The sequence below is a fragment of the Cyprinodon variegatus genome, unplaced genomic scaffold (genome assembly GCF_000732505.1).
Source record: "Cyprinodon variegatus isolate N-32 unplaced genomic scaffold, C_variegatus-1.0 Scaffold198, whole genome shotgun sequence".
Classification (NCBI taxonomy): domain Eukaryota; kingdom Metazoa; phylum Chordata; class Actinopteri; order Cyprinodontiformes; family Cyprinodontidae; genus Cyprinodon; species Cyprinodon variegatus.
In genome coordinates this window covers 18,515-35,514 of record NW_015150651.1, presented here as the reverse complement: position 1 = coordinate 35,514, position 17,000 = coordinate 18,515, and the positions used below count along the sequence as shown (strand labels likewise).

General features: G+C 39.3%; 1 protein-coding gene across 1 annotated transcript in view; it reads left to right on the top strand.

Moving 5' to 3' along the window:
• LOC107087877 (Down syndrome cell adhesion molecule-like protein 1 homolog) overlaps positions 1–17,000 on the top strand; it is a 97,596-nt gene that overhangs the window by 69,648 nt on the left and 10,948 nt on the right. The window contains 13 exon segments of the mRNA XM_015379698.1: positions 917–1,024; positions 1,244–1,372; positions 1,458–1,625; positions 1,718–1,788; positions 2,758–2,998; positions 3,429–3,575; positions 6,157–6,312; positions 12,117–12,256; positions 15,060–15,213; positions 15,595–15,712; positions 15,803–15,966; positions 16,050–16,148; positions 16,397–16,585. Of these exon segments, the coding sequence (XP_015235184.1) occupies positions 917–1,024; positions 1,244–1,372; positions 1,458–1,625; positions 1,718–1,788; positions 2,758–2,998; positions 3,429–3,575; positions 6,157–6,312; positions 12,117–12,256; positions 15,060–15,213; positions 15,595–15,712; positions 15,803–15,966; positions 16,050–16,148; positions 16,397–16,585 (1,884 nt within the window).

The following is a 17,000-nucleotide window of genomic DNA, read 5'->3' as shown; positions in this document are numbered from 1 at the left end:
GGATGGATGGATGGATGGATGGATGGATGGATGGATGGATGGATGGATGGATGGATGGATGGAAGCTCGAGTCGACTACTTATTCGTCCTCTAGACGTTCGGACACCTATTAAAATGGCGTGGACAATGTATAGTGATTAGGGCGGACTTTTGGACACAGCCTCAGTTTTGGACTATATAGCAGGTGGGACAGACTGGTGCAAAAACAATCAATGAATCATTAAAGTAGAAAACGTTACCCATGATAGAAGTTCAGGAGGACAGAAAATGGATCAAGTAGTGATCCTCTTTGAGCCTCTCAAAAACCAAATTAACGAGGGGCAGACAGAGCAGGTAAGCGCGACGTATCTGTCTCACCTCTTTATTAGAAAAAAAGAAATAAAACTTGGAAAAACTTCCCAGATCTCTCTGTGAGAATCACCTCTCTGCCTCAGTCAGCATAGAAACCATCCCACTGTGTTTATTGCTGTGTTTTTCTGTTCTTTAGACGTAGATCTCATTATGAACATTCTATCTGTTCTGGGTTGAGATGCTGCACAGACTCCTTAAGTGGGGCTTTGCTTTATAAAATGCCCTGCTGATTTTGTAATTTTTTTAATAACTTTTCATAAAGTGTCCAAGTCAAATGTGGGAAAATTGTTTTAATGTGTAAAGCAGAGAGACAGAAGGGAAAACAATCTGCAAAGATCTGCTCACCCTGCCTATTTGGAGCCTCTTTATACGAGCCAGTGTGACACACTGGCTCGTAGGTAACGGGTGTTTTCAGGCCTTAAGTCAGTCTCCTTGTAGCTTTGAGCATGAAAACCTGACTAGAAGCATCAAAGCAGCTGGACCTTGATAGGACGATAAAAACCTTGTTTTAGGCCCAAGCTGGGAAGTCCACTTGGTAGTGGGTGATAATAACCTCTGCTGTGCTTTTCCTTCCAGCTAAACCCAGCCGAGCGAGGAGATTCAGTCTTCTTCTCCTGTCACGCCATCAACTCCTATGGAGAGGGCCGAGGACTCATCCAGCTCACCGTTCAAGGTTTGATTTAAACTTTGAAGGAACCCATTTCCAGGAAGGGATATAAAAGCATTGATTCTGCCTGAAAATGAATTATTAACCTTTTACACGTTGTATTAAATTATGCTTATTATTTTTAGGGAGAGAAAAACATACCATTACTCATAGATCCTGCTGTAATTACTATTCCAGTCTTACTGATTTGCACAAGAAACACTTTTTTTTCTCCCCCTAACTCAGAACCCCCTGATCCTCCTGAGCTGGAGGTGAGGGAAGTGAAGGACAGAAGCATGAACCTGCGTTGGATCCAAAGGTTTGATGGCAACAGCATCATCACCAGCTATGACATTGAGTACAAGAACAAATCAGGTAAAAGAGCTCAGATATATTCCTTTAAGTGTTTATTTATGTACTGGGTTTTAAAAACAGACCAAATTCTGTTCCTTTCCCACAGACTCTTGGGATCACATGTACACCACCAGGAACATTTCACCTACAAACAATCAAGCTAATATCGTGGAGCTGCATCCAGCTTGTGTTTACAGCATCCGCATGTATTCTTATAACAAAATCGGCCGCAGCCTTCCCAGCAAAGAGCTAACTATCAGCACAGAGGAAGCGCGTAGGTTATGTTTTTTTTTTCCCCGTGTTTTCTGCACCTTATTTGCATTTGGTTCCGATTTTTCATTCTGACAATAAATCCTGATCAAACAGCACCTGATGGGCCCCCGATGGATGTTGTACTGCAGCCAATGACGTCACAGAGCATACGAGTCACATGGAGGGTAATAAATCATGCCTCTATTTTTTTTTCTCTGAATATATGTAAGAAAATCATTTAAATAACAGCTCTGTCTACGTTGCAGTTTGTAAAACTCAAGAAAGATTGAAAAGATTTTTCAAAGTGCTGAAGAAAAGAGATGTTGAAAGGTCTTAGAGTGGGAAATATACTAGCTCAACAATTAACAGTTTCTTTTGTTGTTAATACAAAGGAAGTGGAGGTTTTAAAGAAAAGATGTTTTGGAGAGATAAAGAAATTAAAAATCTTACGCCTCTTTTGATGACAACTTTGAGTTCAGTTTTTAAGGCCACGCTGGCCGAAACATTACTATATTTTCTGTGCGCTTTGATTTCTTCTATTTACTGCATAAAGCTACAGCAGGCATGTCAAATCAAACAATGCTCAGGAGAATAGTTTATACTGCAATGAATCGAAATCTGAATAAGTCATTTTCTTTTGAATTGATGAGGTAAGTGAGACACTTTGCCAATAGAACAAAACTATTTCATTTAAATTAAGAATAAACAATTGCATTGTCTTATTTCAAGCATAAAGATTTCAGAATAAAAATTCTCATTCTATTGGCAATTCCTCTTATTTACCTGTTCAAAATAAGGGTAAGCAACCTTAATTTAAGGCATTTTTACTTGTTTCTAGATCATTTTAGCAGTGTATGTTCCCAATCATTGTTTGATAGTCTATAAAATAATACATTAGGAATGATATAACAGAAAAGAGCATAGGTCAAAATGGCTGCTTATATATATATATATATATATATATATATATATATATATATATATATATATATATATATATATATATATATATACTGACTTTTATAAAATGGCTGTTAAAATGGCTGCTCCAAGTCATAGACCTAAAAGCTGAACATTAACAGCAAAACCCAAACACTGCTTAACTCTGCGATTGTCTCCATGCTTCATGTCTTCCTTCTTTCAAAAATATCCAGGCTCCTAAAAAGGAGCTGCAGAACGGCGTGATCCGAGGCTATCAGATCGGTTACAGGGAGAACGGACCAGGCAGCAACGGGCAGTACAGCATCGTGGAGATGAAAGCAACGGGGGACAGCGAGGTGTACACCTTGGACAACCTGAAGAAGTTTGCTCAGTACGGCGTGGTCGTCCAGGCTTTTAACAGAGCCGGAACCGGACCGTCCAGCACCGAGATCAACGCCACCACGCTGGAAGATGGTATGAGCATAAGATAGCAGAATGATGAACAAGAGGTTTGAATAAAAATGGGCCCAGGAGGATGTCATTTTTAGAAATACATCATTTCACATTTTTATCGTCTGCCTGAAAGGCCTGCAGCCACCCATGAGCTAAAAGATGTTGGAATAGTGTCTTCCTAAAGATTTTATTCCCCACGTATCCTCTCAGCTGCATTTCATCGTCTCCTGTTTAAAGATTTTATGATTAATATCTCTCTCAACACTTCTCCTTCTTTCCATCAATGCCTATTATCTTTAAAAAATATGAGGAGAAATTCTGGGCCAGATTGAACATGTTTGACCTGTTTCTTTTAGCTGCTGTTGCTGATGTGTAGTTTTGAGGGTTTTCATCTGCTTTTCCTGATCTTCTGCGACTGGGTCGGTTTTAAACCTGTCGTTCTGTCCTGCAGTGCCCAGCGAGCCCCCGCAGAATGTGAGAGCAATCTCTGTGACGTCAGACGAGGCGGTGATCACGTGGTCGGAGCCGCCACGCATGACGCTGCACGGCGTGCTGAAAGGCTACAGGGTTGTGTTTTGGTCCCTCTTCCCGGACGGAGGTGGGTGCTGTGGGGTCCGGGCCCAGTGGCCGATGCAGAGTAATTATCACCTATCTCATTCTAAGATTTTCCCCCAACCAGCCTCATCATCACATCCATCTGTGTCACCGCTGTTTGCTCTCACCTTCCTCATCAAACATTTGGTGTTTGTTCCTGTTTGTTGTCGGTGCCTTGCAAAAGAGTAAACATATTTTGCTGCAGCATTAAACCTCTATGTAATTCTTTGGGATTTTTTTTTTTCCAGATAAATAATTATGAAGTGGAAGAAAAAAAGAATACATGGGATACAACCTTTTTAATAGATACAAATCTGGGAGGTTTATGTGCATTTTAATTAAATTGCAATAATAATGTTTGCTAAAATAAAATCTAGAGCAGCAGATGCCTGCAGATGTTTTACGATTAGTAGATGTATACGGAGCTAAATTAGAGCCATTAATTTTGTAAAAAAAAAAAAAAAAAAAGTTTTATTCTGTGAGAAGGTGGGGCTTAGATGGCGAGCTAGAAATATGTTTAAAGCATAATTGATGTTCTTTTTATGTGACTGGTTTAAAAATGTAACATCCTTCAGTGATCTAAGCTGTTTATGACAAACAAATCTCATCAGAGGAATTATGATACTGATTAATTTTCTGTCTCTGTTGTACATTTCCCAATCTCTTAAGGAACCGTCAGCTGCAAGGTTCTGACATTACCACAAACTAAGATCAGTGAGGGTGGTTATTTTTCCAAAAGCAATCATATAAACAAAGATAGCGATGATTCTTTAAAGGCATTTCTAGTTCCAAGGGTTCCTGAATGAAACCAGTGGGAATGATTTCTCTGCGGCCCTTAGTCACGCCTCCATCGCCAAAGAGCCAGAAGTTGACGCTTTTTCTTTCTTCATTTTCCAAATATTTTTTTTTTTTCATTTTTCAATTGAAAACATATATTTCAACCAGATTTTTGCTCTCAATAGAATCACTGTGAGTGGTTTATTATCAGAAAATAAAATACAGTATAATAGAGCTGTAATTCCATGGATGGCTGAGGCCCTGGTTAGTAAACAGACCAGTAGAATGGAACAAAGTACATTTACTTGATTACTGTACTTAAGTACTTTTTTGAGTATATTTGCTTTACTTAAGTAATAATTTTTTTTTTCCAAGGTTGTTCATGCGACAGAGCCCAAGCATACCAGAGCATTCGCCCAATGTTATGACATTTCAAAGTCAAATATTGTTTCTGCTCCAATACAGTTGGTGAAGCTGCTAGTCCTTTGTTACTTTTGGCTCAGCTATGCTTTGTAATCCTGTGTTGCTGTTTTTCCTACTTTAAATGTAATTTCATCATGGAAGATGGCTGCCCTTAGGACTGAATCTGGACGCCACTGTTTTAGAGATTGAATTATGTTCCACAGATATGAAAAAATCAGAGCAGATATTATTAGTAGGTTATACATTTTATTAAGTTGTTTTTTGTTCAGTGATAAATGAATAAAATAAATTGAACTTTATTGATCTCACAATGAAGAAATTGATTCTGCAATTAACCCATCCCCTTTGGGGAGCAGTGGGCAGACACTGTGCAGCACCCAGGGAGGAATTGGGGGTTAAGGGTCTTGCTCAGAGACCCAGAGTGGCAGTTGTGGGTGTGGGTTTCAAACTCACAAAGTCAGTATTCTAAGCCCTATGCCCTAACCACTAGGCCATCCACTTCCAGTAGCATGAGTCCCAAAGCAGAGTCGCATTTATTTGTTGTAATAGATTCAACCTTAAACCTCCTCACACTACATAGTGAAAGTGAGGAGAATCAAGACTCTCCTGTTTTCATTTTGGTCCTTATATTTATGTGTCATTTTTCTGTTGAAGTTCTTCCTAGGTGGTGTAGAATCTATTGCAGGTAGTTCTACGCATCAATGCATCAGGTGATCTCTGAAAGTTACAGATTCTTTAAAATTACTCTGAAAATTAGGCAGAAATGTTCTGATATTAGAAAATAAAATGAGTAACTTTTAATACTTAATTTCTTTAAAATGCATGTACTTTGAACAATTAGGTAAGTACTTCAATACTTTAACTCGAGTAACTTTTAATTGTAGTTGAGTAAGATTTGATACTTGATACTCAAGTACTACTGTTGAGTACATCATCCACCACTGACTCAGCCTCTTTGCTGCAGGCCTTCATGAAAGGAGAATCAGTGGAAAATGTTGATTCATTGCATCCAATATCGACAATAAAATCTTTATCCATAACATCATCAGCACATGGTTTCCTGCTACTTAGTATGAATCCTTTTGCAAGGCACTATGTACGTTTGTGCAGCATTAGGCATATATTACAGTATGTTTTTTTTTCTCTGTATATGATAAGTCATCTAGATCAACCGTTATTTCCTAAATAAATGCACAAATTTATCAAGGATTATTAAACATTTTACTTTCATCTTAGCTTTTAAAGGAAATTCTGCTGTATTTTCCATCTTTCCTAAGCTCATAGTCATGAGTCACCTTCCTGCTGAGACGTATTCAAACCATAAATGTAGAGTTAGATGATTTGATCTTGTATAAACACATTCTTCCCGTCGTGTTTCGCCTCAGAATGGGGAGAGATGCAGAACATCACCACCACACGGGAACAAGTGGAGCTCCGCGGGCTTGAGAAGTTCACTAACTACAGCGTTCAGGTCCTGGCCTACACGCAGGCCGGAGATGGAGTCCGCAGCAACGTGCTGTACATCCAGACACGCGAGGACCGTGAGTAAACCCTTAATCAGGTTTAAACATTTTATTTAATCTCCGGAGAAAATGCTGACCGTGTGACGAGATGCATTGAATGGGAGGCAGATAAGTTGCATCTCCAGGCCGTGACAAAAGCCCACTCGTGTTGGGAAGCTCCATTAGCGGTGCTAATGAGAATTAAGAGGCTTTGGGTCCACAGCTCGGGGCTGGGGGATGGCTGGGGGATGGCTGGGGAGCAGGAGGAACATATAGCATCGAGGAGTCAGCCATCAGCTCCAGCCTGCATCCTCTCCTGCCACAGGCGCAAGGATTAACTCTGCATGGATTAAAGAGAATTAATTTTGTGCTTACACCATTGGAGGCGGGATTACAGTCAGATCCATGTCTCTTTATAAAAAAGGAGGAGGGGCAGGGTGGATTGAAGATGCAGAGATAGAACAGTGAGCACTTACTCTTTTCTTGACTGAGAGAGGGAAAAAAACGCATGGAGGGGTTGGACCCAAAAGTAGAGATAAGGGCAAATAATATAGATCTCTGTTTTTTTGCCCATTTTTCCCTTGTGGGACAATAAGGGGATTTTCTATTCTATTTGCATTTGTCTGGGTGTGACCCATCCTCCTCCGATTAGCACTCTAGCGCACAATGTGTCCGTGATGATGCTGTTAAAGCAGCACCAGTGCACCTCTCCTCCTCATCATCATTTATTGGTTGCTCTAGCCGTGCGTGGCAGACAGTCTGCCGGTCTGTCTCGAGTCTGGGGCAGATTTTGGGCACCAGATGGGACTTATCCTCCCCTCTCTCTCTTTCTGCCACTCCTACTTCGACGTGGTGGTCCAGTTATGATAATAATTGCTGCCTCCTCTGCTCCACCTTTGCAGCAACACTGGAGACACACCAACCATTCTCCCCTGGATCCTATCCTCACCTCCCTCTTTTCAGACATCCCTTGCTAGGTTAACACTTTCTAAGTTAATGTTTTCATGCTGAATAATGTTGTGTAGGGTTGAGGAGTCAAAGAGGTATAAGCTGAGTAAATGGCTAGATCATGGGGCCTCTTGGATGACAAAAAGAAGAACTGGAGGATGGATTTATGGGGCTGGGTCTCCTTCTATAAGCCCCAGAGGAGCCCCACTGTCAGGCTTGAATTATATTTATGGAGCCGACTGAATAGGCTTGATAGGTAGCACCATATACAGTAGGATCAATGAGAAAAAGCTTCTTTTGTTCTCCTCCTTAAAGCATCCAGTGTCCTGATGTGTTTTTGTAAAGTATGACTCCTTCTCTAAGCGCCTCCTTGAATCATTATCTTGTAATCAGAGCGTTAAGCCGTGTCCAGTGTCAAGCTGAAGTGGCTAACGGCGGATCAGACACTAATGTCTAATCTGTTTGTGAGTGAGAGAGTTAAGAGAACGCTGGGTGTCAAAGAGTCAGAATTGCTGACCAGTGTCTGAAGGAACATATGTCACTGCTGTCCAGCCAAAGGGAGTTCTCCCGGAGAGGCTTAGTGCGCAGTAAGACGGCCGATATGCAAACAAGCCTCCTTGCTTTAACAACCATCCCAGCAAATGGACACACACAGAGCAGGACTGAATAATAAGCAAAGCAGGCCTCTATTTACTGGGCCCCCAGGCTGTGGGAGGTTTTCTGAAAAGAGAAAAACTGGAGACTGTTTTAAATGTTCATTCATTTGAGATTTAAAAAAGAATAATATTTATTTATTCAACTTAAAATCTTCATAGTCTCATGATGTTAGCTGTGATTTAATGCAAAAATTCAGGTTTGACCATTTTTATACCTAAGAGATCACATTTTATCCACCCTGTAATGCTGGAGATTTTTTTCTTGTTGTGCTAATAAAACATTTTTTATAATTTAACTAATCAGATTTCTTTAACAGTTGGCACAGATTTTATGATTTGTTGTTAAAATTAAGAAATTATGTAAAATTATGCTTGCTACATCATATCCCTTCAGTTGTATGAAGATACATCCTTACTAATCAGTTTTTTCTTCATGTTAAAAAAGTAACATGAGCAATGATAAAAAAATATATATTTTTTATTAATATATATATATATATATATATATATATATATATATATATATATGTAACCCAAACAGATAAAAAAGCAGATTTTTAAGACCAGGAATACCAGTTGCTAACAACTGCTGAAGGTTCAAAAGCTTTCCATGCTAGGTTTGAATGTAGCATTAGCACCAACTACCATTTTTAGCATAATAACAAATGTTACAGAAATAGTATTCTATGCTTACATGGTTGCATGTTGGCAACAGCTGCTTAAACTGTCAAATTTAACTTTAATTTAACTGTCCCTAAACAGAAAAATGTGGTACAAATAGCTTGCAGCATGTAGCATTTTTTCAAATTTGAGCTACTGGAAAGTAGTTATAACAGCATTAGGGCTATCTCTAAATTATCTCACTCCTAAAAAAACTTAAAAATCTTTGCTAACATGGTGGCTTAGTAATATTTTAGCCTTAGCTAATATTTTAACTAATACTGTAGCTATTTCTTACAGCTGTACCAGCCTAACACGTTAAACTTTAGCATTAGCACTCATGCTAAACTGGCTTACACTGTAAACATATATTTTTATGTTATGCTCACATTAAATGTCTTTTAGCATCAAAATCGTGAAGTTGGATGCTTGTGGACTTTGAAGTCCAGAGGTATTAAAGTATTAATGTTTATTACTCCAGTAGAAGTATAAATCCTACTGTTTCAAAATACTTTTGTAGAAGTTAGAGCATCAACTTAGCTTTTTAATTCAGTAAAGGTGTAAAAGTACCATTTTTAAAACTACTTAAAGTTTAAAATGAAATCTAATGCTTTTAACTATTAAACCTTTTAGAGGGACATTTTTCTATAGTTCTGGATGAGAATTCCTTAGACTTCATTTTCTTATTTTTATAACTAATGGTAACAGTGTCAAATTTAACTTTGCATCATCATGAAAAACTATGTATTTCTGTGTGTGTTGAACAACAGGTTGGGGCAGCACTGAGTCCAACCACAAAGAAATTAACTGCCTGGATGAAACAAATTATTTTAATGGTTTTTATTTTGTTTTAAATACCAGCAGGTCATAACGAAAATTAGCTTAAATGGAGAAAAAAAAATTATTTTATTTAAAAAAAAGTAAATAATAGAAAGTAGAGATAATTGCAAAAAAATGTAAAGATTAGAAATAAAATTATTACTAAAAAATAATTAGTCCAATAAAGTATAGATAGGCAACATTTCTACTTATGTAAGGAAACCAAGTATTTGTACTTTGTTACTTGACGCCTCTGATAAAGTCAGACGCACATCTAGAGCTTTGTGGATGGTCGGCGCTCCTTCAATGGCCTTTAGCTGATCTGTCCTTTTACTTTCCCGTCTTTTGCACAGTGGCAGATTAATTCTAGAGAGCACACTTGGCTTTATTTGTTTTGATGGGTGGAAAAAAAAAGCAGTTTTAACACGTTTCTAAGCAAGACAATAAACCTCAAACCTTCATCTCCATAGTCAGTTCATCAGGATTATGATCCTAGTTTTGTATATTTCAAGGTTGTTCAAAGCGACAGAGCCCCAGCATACCAGAGCATTCGCCCAATGTTATGTCAAGTAGAAGCTTTCTGAAGCCGTTCTGTCTGAGATTTCCTGCTGCCTGAAAATAAAGCTTTTTTGTCTGCACCAAAAACTGAAAGTACCAGAATATAAACAAATATTTTTTGCCTGCAGGTTTGAGATGTTTGGTTAATGTTGGCCTTATAAACTCTTTCAACACGAAAGAAAATATTTTTGTAGAGTAATAGTGATCATTTTATTTATCCTTGTACATAAAAGATAGATTTTTGTGGCTATTTGTATAAAAGCAGTGTAGTTCAACCCCTTTGTATATTTTTGAATTCCTCATACTTTCATGCTGACAGCTTTGCAGGAGGAGAGATCACTGCTTGGATGTTGTGTCTTTCCCTGTAGATTGATTTAATCTGCATCAAGCTGCAAATGTTAAGATTTCCCAAATACAGCGTCTGCCCCTTTGAATGCTCCACACTTGAACTCTCAAAATGTGCAGGCAAAAAGTCGCTGTTCCCAACACTTAACCTGGGCCACGGGGGCGCGGCAGTGGTGCAAGGGCAAAGTGAGCGACCCATGTACAGTGGATTTGGTTCTTTGGTCGCCATAAATAATGTAATTATGGTGCTAAAAGTATTTATTTTTATCCTTAAATCACAAAAAAATGCTCAACATCTTTAAAAACATTTTAATCACTTTTCTGAGACAATGTGATGCTTTTGATATTTTCTCATCATGGGACATGCTTAGAGTAGTCCGGCAAAATAAGTTAAACCATGTTTATCTGCATTTTAGTTTTTTCTATTCTTTAGATTACACACTTTGTACCATTTTTTGAATACAAAATATGAAAGGAAAAATACAACTCATAAAGACTAGATTTATGTTTAAATCCAAAGTAGCATAGGATCCCATGTCCAGTACAGATGGGCACAGACGAGTCATAAAACAGAAAGGATTTTAAAGCATTTAAATTCTCTGGAAATAAATTATTAACCTTTTACATGTTATAGTTTAGTACGCTTTCTGTTTTTAGGGAGGGGAACATGTAAGTTGGGTCTTTTTTACAAAGTAAAGTCAAAGGCAAGCCGGATGTATTTCTGGTTGCAAATGAGCTGATGATACGGATCACGCAGTGATAATCCTACTTTAACATTTGAAAGTTGGTTTATGTATTAGTTGGTATATCAGCAATTCATTATTCACAACAATAAACTACATTCAAAGAGGGCTAATACAGAATTCACGCTATTTAAGAATTATTTCTTAAGTTTTATGGAGTTAGTCAGAAGAAGAAATAGTTGTTTCAAACACTGTCAGGGATAGAAGATACCATTCTTCTGCAGTCACTAAATGACCAACATCTATTCAAAACACCCACTAAAATCACCGGTGCAGATCTTTGAATTCAGTCTGTCCGTGAAGCCTGTCCACACGCTCTGTTGTGGCTTCTGATACCTTGTAAATCTGATCCTCCACTTCCTTTAAAACAGCCCCAATATAAAAGTATATGCTTAGATTTCTTAGTAAGGGTCTAATGAAAATCTGGTTCGTCTTCAGTGATTTATTTGGAAAATCTACAGTAGATGTTCTCATTTATCATTTCCCTGTTGGTTTATTGCGATCAGCATAGATCTGTCCGTATTCAGAGCCCCTCAGTGCTCATTGGTCCCTGCCTGGACACGTCTATGAACATATGAACAACAACTGCGTCCACTGGCATTAAGTTAATATACTCGTTCAGGAAATAAAAATCTATAAACGGATCAGCCTTAGTGTACTGAACACTATTAAAACTAAACCAACATCAGTTATATTGCAATAAAACACAACAAGTAGAATTGGTTAAAGAAACATATGATAAAGTGATGGGTAAAAGTTCTCAAATTAAACCTTTATTCAACTTTTAGTTTAGAAATCAAATTATTACATTTTTTAATTAATACGCTCTAAAATCACTGTTTATAAGGTATTTCTTTAATCAAATATGGCCCCTTTTTCCTGAATACCATATTTAATTATCCTCTGCAACCTATTAACAGCATCAGGTGAATCACATTGTGTTTTGTGGATTTAAAAATCTTTGCTAGCTCAGAAATAATCAAGACTTTTTAATTCATGAGATGTTTGTGATGTTTTTGGGGACTAGTGGGGAATCGGTGGTACCCAAATGAATTGATGCAGACATGAATTTGCCTTCCAGTGTTTGGTAACACGGATCTGCTTTTTCCTGCAGTTCCCGGTCCGCCAGCCGGCATCAAGGCGGTTCCTTCCTCTCCAAGCAGCGTGGTCGTGTCTTGGTTACCGCCTCTCAAACCAAACGGCGTTATCCGCAAATACACCATTTACTGCTCCAGTCCAGGATCTGGGCAGCCGGTGAGTCCTTCATCTATGGGGGTCAATTAAAACAAGAAAAAATGTTTCCGTTGCTTGTAAAACCCAGTTGATAAAATCAGCCAAAGGAAATGATTCATTTGTCACCACTATAATTAATTGAACCTGTATGTGTGTGTGTGTGTCTTTGCGCATGTCTCTCTTTCACTGTGTTTGCACCATTGCTTTATTTCCTGCCCTCCCAGATGAACAGATGAGGTTGTCTTGGCAACGTGATGAGACGTAGATATGCAAATGAGGCTGAGAACAAGCTCACACATGCAGACTGCCGCATCAGAAACACACACACGTCACATTTCAACATTTTCTATTTATACACGTATTGGTGAAGCGTTTTCAATTTGGGTTAGATTATGTGCACATAAACTGCAAAGCATGCAGCAAAGTCTGCTATAAGGAATGCTTCTCACTTCCTTATTATTCGCAAATATTCCTCCCTCCTTGTGCATGAGTGCCATGTAAATGAGCATGGGCAGGAAAGGCATGAGGAGGGGGGAGAGGAGTCTGAGAGGGAAAAAGAGACACACTATTAGAGGTAGGGAGACACCACAGGGAAATGGGGGGGTGGAGGGAGGACAGGCAGGGTGGAAGGGAGGAGCAGAGGAGGGTATCAGTCACATCAAGAGGAGAGTGTCTTTGTCCGTCTTTTCATTATCTCCCCTGTATCACTCCCTGGATCACCACAACCCCACCGCAACGCTAGAGGAATGTTCGAACCCCCCCATGCACAGAAACACACAAACACTCCCCGCTTTCTGACCATCCATCCCCTCCTCTTTACCAAGCAACACAGAGAGGGAGACAGTGAAGCAATTAAAGGATAAGAAACAGAACGAGCTGCCAGTTTTAGGGACGAGTTGGTTTGTTTTCCTGTTGGTGCAGAAAAGTGCATGTTTGCCTTTTTATAACATTTCTAGATTAATCTGTCTGCAGGTGACTATGTTTCAGCGCTGGAGGCCGGAAATCAGCTTTATTTAATCAATTTATTCAAAGTAAATTCAGATTGTCCTGAAAAATAAAACACTAATCTCTAGCATGATTCAGAAAGATGATCCAGAATCTTTAATGATGTTAAGCATTTAAGCTAAACTGATGAGGAGGTTTATTAGTGACTGTATGTGTTCGAGGTTGGTGGCTTTACATGCAGCTAAAAAGGACACATTTTATACACTTAGTCATGAATGCGTTGGCAAAGAAAGTGGAAAAAAAAATCATTAAAAAAAAAAAAATTTTCTCATACAAATTCAATTTATTTGAGCCAATTCAAATTAACCCTCATCTTGCCGTATTCCACAGTGAAAATGGACTTTATGCACAAGTCCACTAGAACTGAAACTATTAATCAGATTAATCAGTTATTGAAATAATAGTCAACTAATTTAGTAATCGATTAATCGATTACTAAATTAGTTGACTCTTTAGAGACTCTAAATTTCCCTTTAGCTGACAGAGCAACCCAGTTAGAGTAGTATTTATACCAAGATTATGAAAAAATATATAATTTTTAAGAATGTCTTAATCTCTCAATCTGCTCTTTCCAGAACTCCTCAAGTGGAAAAGTTTTAGTTCCACCTGGTTTGATTTTGTCAAATCTTCTCTAATTTGGCTATCCGATTTATCAAAAAAATTGACAGATTAATTGATTTGCAAAATAATTGTTAGTTGCAGCCCTAAACTCCACTACTTCCTGTTAAACAGCTCCTTTGTTCCCTGTCTTTCATTCCTGAATGAAGTGATTAATCCAGGTGTTGTCATGGTTACTGAGTTCGAGCCTGGATTAATCAGTTCATCCAGTAGAGAATGACAGGAAACAAAGCCCATTCTATCAAATTATTCAGATAAATACAAAAAGCAAAAAATTAGACTCAATAACAAATCCCTGGAGCTGTGACACCACGGTCCAGAAATCTGCAAAGTGTCTCTGCAAAACAATTAGGAATAGCACCAGATTAGGGTAAAAAAAATGAATAAAAATGATGAAGTTGTCCTAAACTAAATTTAAACCAATAATTCAGCTCTATTCAAAGCACCGGTTTCCTGATGTTGATCTGATTTTAATTTAGCTAAAATATGAGACGCATCAAACCACAATCTCTTTGCTGATCCCATTATAGCCTAAAAATAGTTTTAGCTTTTATGTTCTTAAAAAAAGGCAAGTTTATTCCTATAGCACAATTCAGAACAAGGACAACATGAATTAGATGATAAAATAGGAGAAAAATAAAAGCAGAATAAAACAAATGAAGATAAAAGCAGGTAGTAAAACAAATAAAACACTTGGACCACAACCTTAAAGTAATGATAAATGATTATTAAGAAGCAGAAAAGAAGTTAGATTTTTTCAGTCTATAACCTGCTGATCCCTGATTGGACCCAGTTAATGAAAAATGTGTCAGTTCTGATCACAGGACTCTGAAAAACGGATCTAAAATTATGTAAAATATATATTTTTTCTTTAAATAAGTGTTTTTATCCTTAATTTGAGCAGGTAAATAAGATGACCTTCCAACAGATGGAATATGTCTGTCTTAAAAATAATATGATGTGATATAATTGACTTGAAGAAAATTTGTTGTCTTTATCCTATTTTAAACATAAATCAGTTCATTGTAAAATTGCCTTACTTACAGCTCAACTCAAGGAAAAATACTTAGATTTTTGCAGGTGATGCTCTTAAGAAGTTGAACATGTGATAATGTCAGACAGGTTAAAATGTCCTGTTTGAGTTTCCCTCTCCGGTCTTGTTGCTGCCTCCTAACACGACATGGCGTGCTCTCCTTCCCAGGCGCCCAGCGAGTACGAGGCCAACCCCGAGATGCTCTTTTACCGCATCACGCACCTCAGCCGTGGCAAGCAGTACCACATCTGGTCTGCAGCGGTGACAACCGCTGGCCGAGGCAACATCAGCGCAAAGGTCACCGTGGAACCTGCTGGGAAAGGTGGGTCCTTCAGGCGAGCCTGCAGAGGAGACGTGTAAAGAGAGGCTGGGTAAAGGTTACGGGGGGGGAGGGGGTCACTTTCATCCCTCAGCCCTCTCCTCTCCGTCTACATTTCCTCTCTATTGATTGACAGCTGCTGTATTGATCGAGGCCTGGCTACATTGTGTTGTTAATTATGTGGTGATGAACAGGAGCTATCTAGTAAAATGACCCCCAGGGAGAGAGGAGGGCGGCAGAAACCAATCAAAGGGAGGATCTATGAAGGAAAAATAGACTAAAACCCTCGGCTACATCTTGCTTAGCCCCCCTCCTCCCCCCCAGCTGACGGCGCACACGCTGCGCTCCAGGTCAAACTGAGCTGTTCCATGTTGGTCTGTCCAGTTCCGGCCAAGATCCTTTCCTTCGGGGGGACGGTGACCACACCCTGGATGAAGGAAGTGCGTCTGCCCTGCAGCTCGGTAGGAGAACCCGCCCCCACCATCAAATGGACCAAAGACAGGTCAGAACCCCCCCCCAATTAAACGCAGCTTGGATCTTTGAGTTTGGAAAACAGAAAAGAACAACTTTGTTGGACTTTTTTCTCTCTCAGCGAGGACTCCACCCTTCCTGTGACAGCTGACAGCCAGCGGCAGATCCTGTCCAACGGGACGCTGGTGCTGCGGTCAGTCAAAGCAGAGGATTCTGGGTACTACACCTGCACGGCTACCAACACCTTGGGCTTTGACACCATCATTGTGAACCTGGTGGTTCAAGGTAAGAAGAGACAGCTTTCTTTGCCTCTGTGACGGCTCTGTGCTCTGAACGCTGACTCAGTGGGTTTCTGTTTGCCTGCTCAGTTCCTCCTGATCAGCCCCGTCTGACTGTCTCCACCACCTCCACCTCCTCCATCACCCTGGCTTGGATTCCTGGGGACAACGGAGGAAGTTCGATCAGAGGTAATCTGCCGCTCCACCTTTGCATTTCCTGTCACAGACATTGATCCTGACAGGATATTCCTGCATGTTTCACTCTCTAAAGTCAGTATTATACCAAACTTGTGTATGAAGAGTTTAAAGAAGTGAAATTCTGTCCCAGCAGCAACTATTTCAAGCTAACTGTCGCCATCTGGTGTGCAAACATTGTAACTTCAGGTAGTTCATGGAATGAACCTTCATTGACTTCAGGCTGCTCTGTGTGTCTGCAGGGTTTGTGCTGCAGTACTCTGTGGACAACACAGAGGAGTGGAGGGATGTGTTCATCAGCTCCAGCGAGCGTTCCTTTCGGTTGGATAATCTGCGCTGCGGAACGTGGTACAAAGTCAAGCTGGCTGCTAAGAACAGCGTCGGCTCGGGTCGCATCAGTGAGATCATCGAGGCCAAGACGCATGGAAGAGGTCAGAGCCGCTTGACAGATATCAGACCTTCACTTTGCTTTGATTCTCACAGATGATCACACGCCATGCAGAACTATAAGCCTAAAAATGTAGATGGTAGATTTATTTCATTTATTTAGGTTTAACAAATTCCATTTCTATAAACAATTTAAAACGTTCTTGTGCCAGTTAGTTAGTTTCTCCAGTTAGTTTCTCGTGCACACCAAATACTTTCTCATTTCAGACGGACCCCTTCCTCTTTTACCTTTAATCCATTTTCCAGACATTTTGTAAACATCAATCTATAACAGTTCAGTTGACCAATGGTTTGCTGTTGTGTTTAAATGAATGCTACAACATAATGAAGGTTTGTGTTTCCTTTGCGCCGAAATAGACCACAGGACTTCAGGATGCGTTTTAAGTGATGTCTAGACAC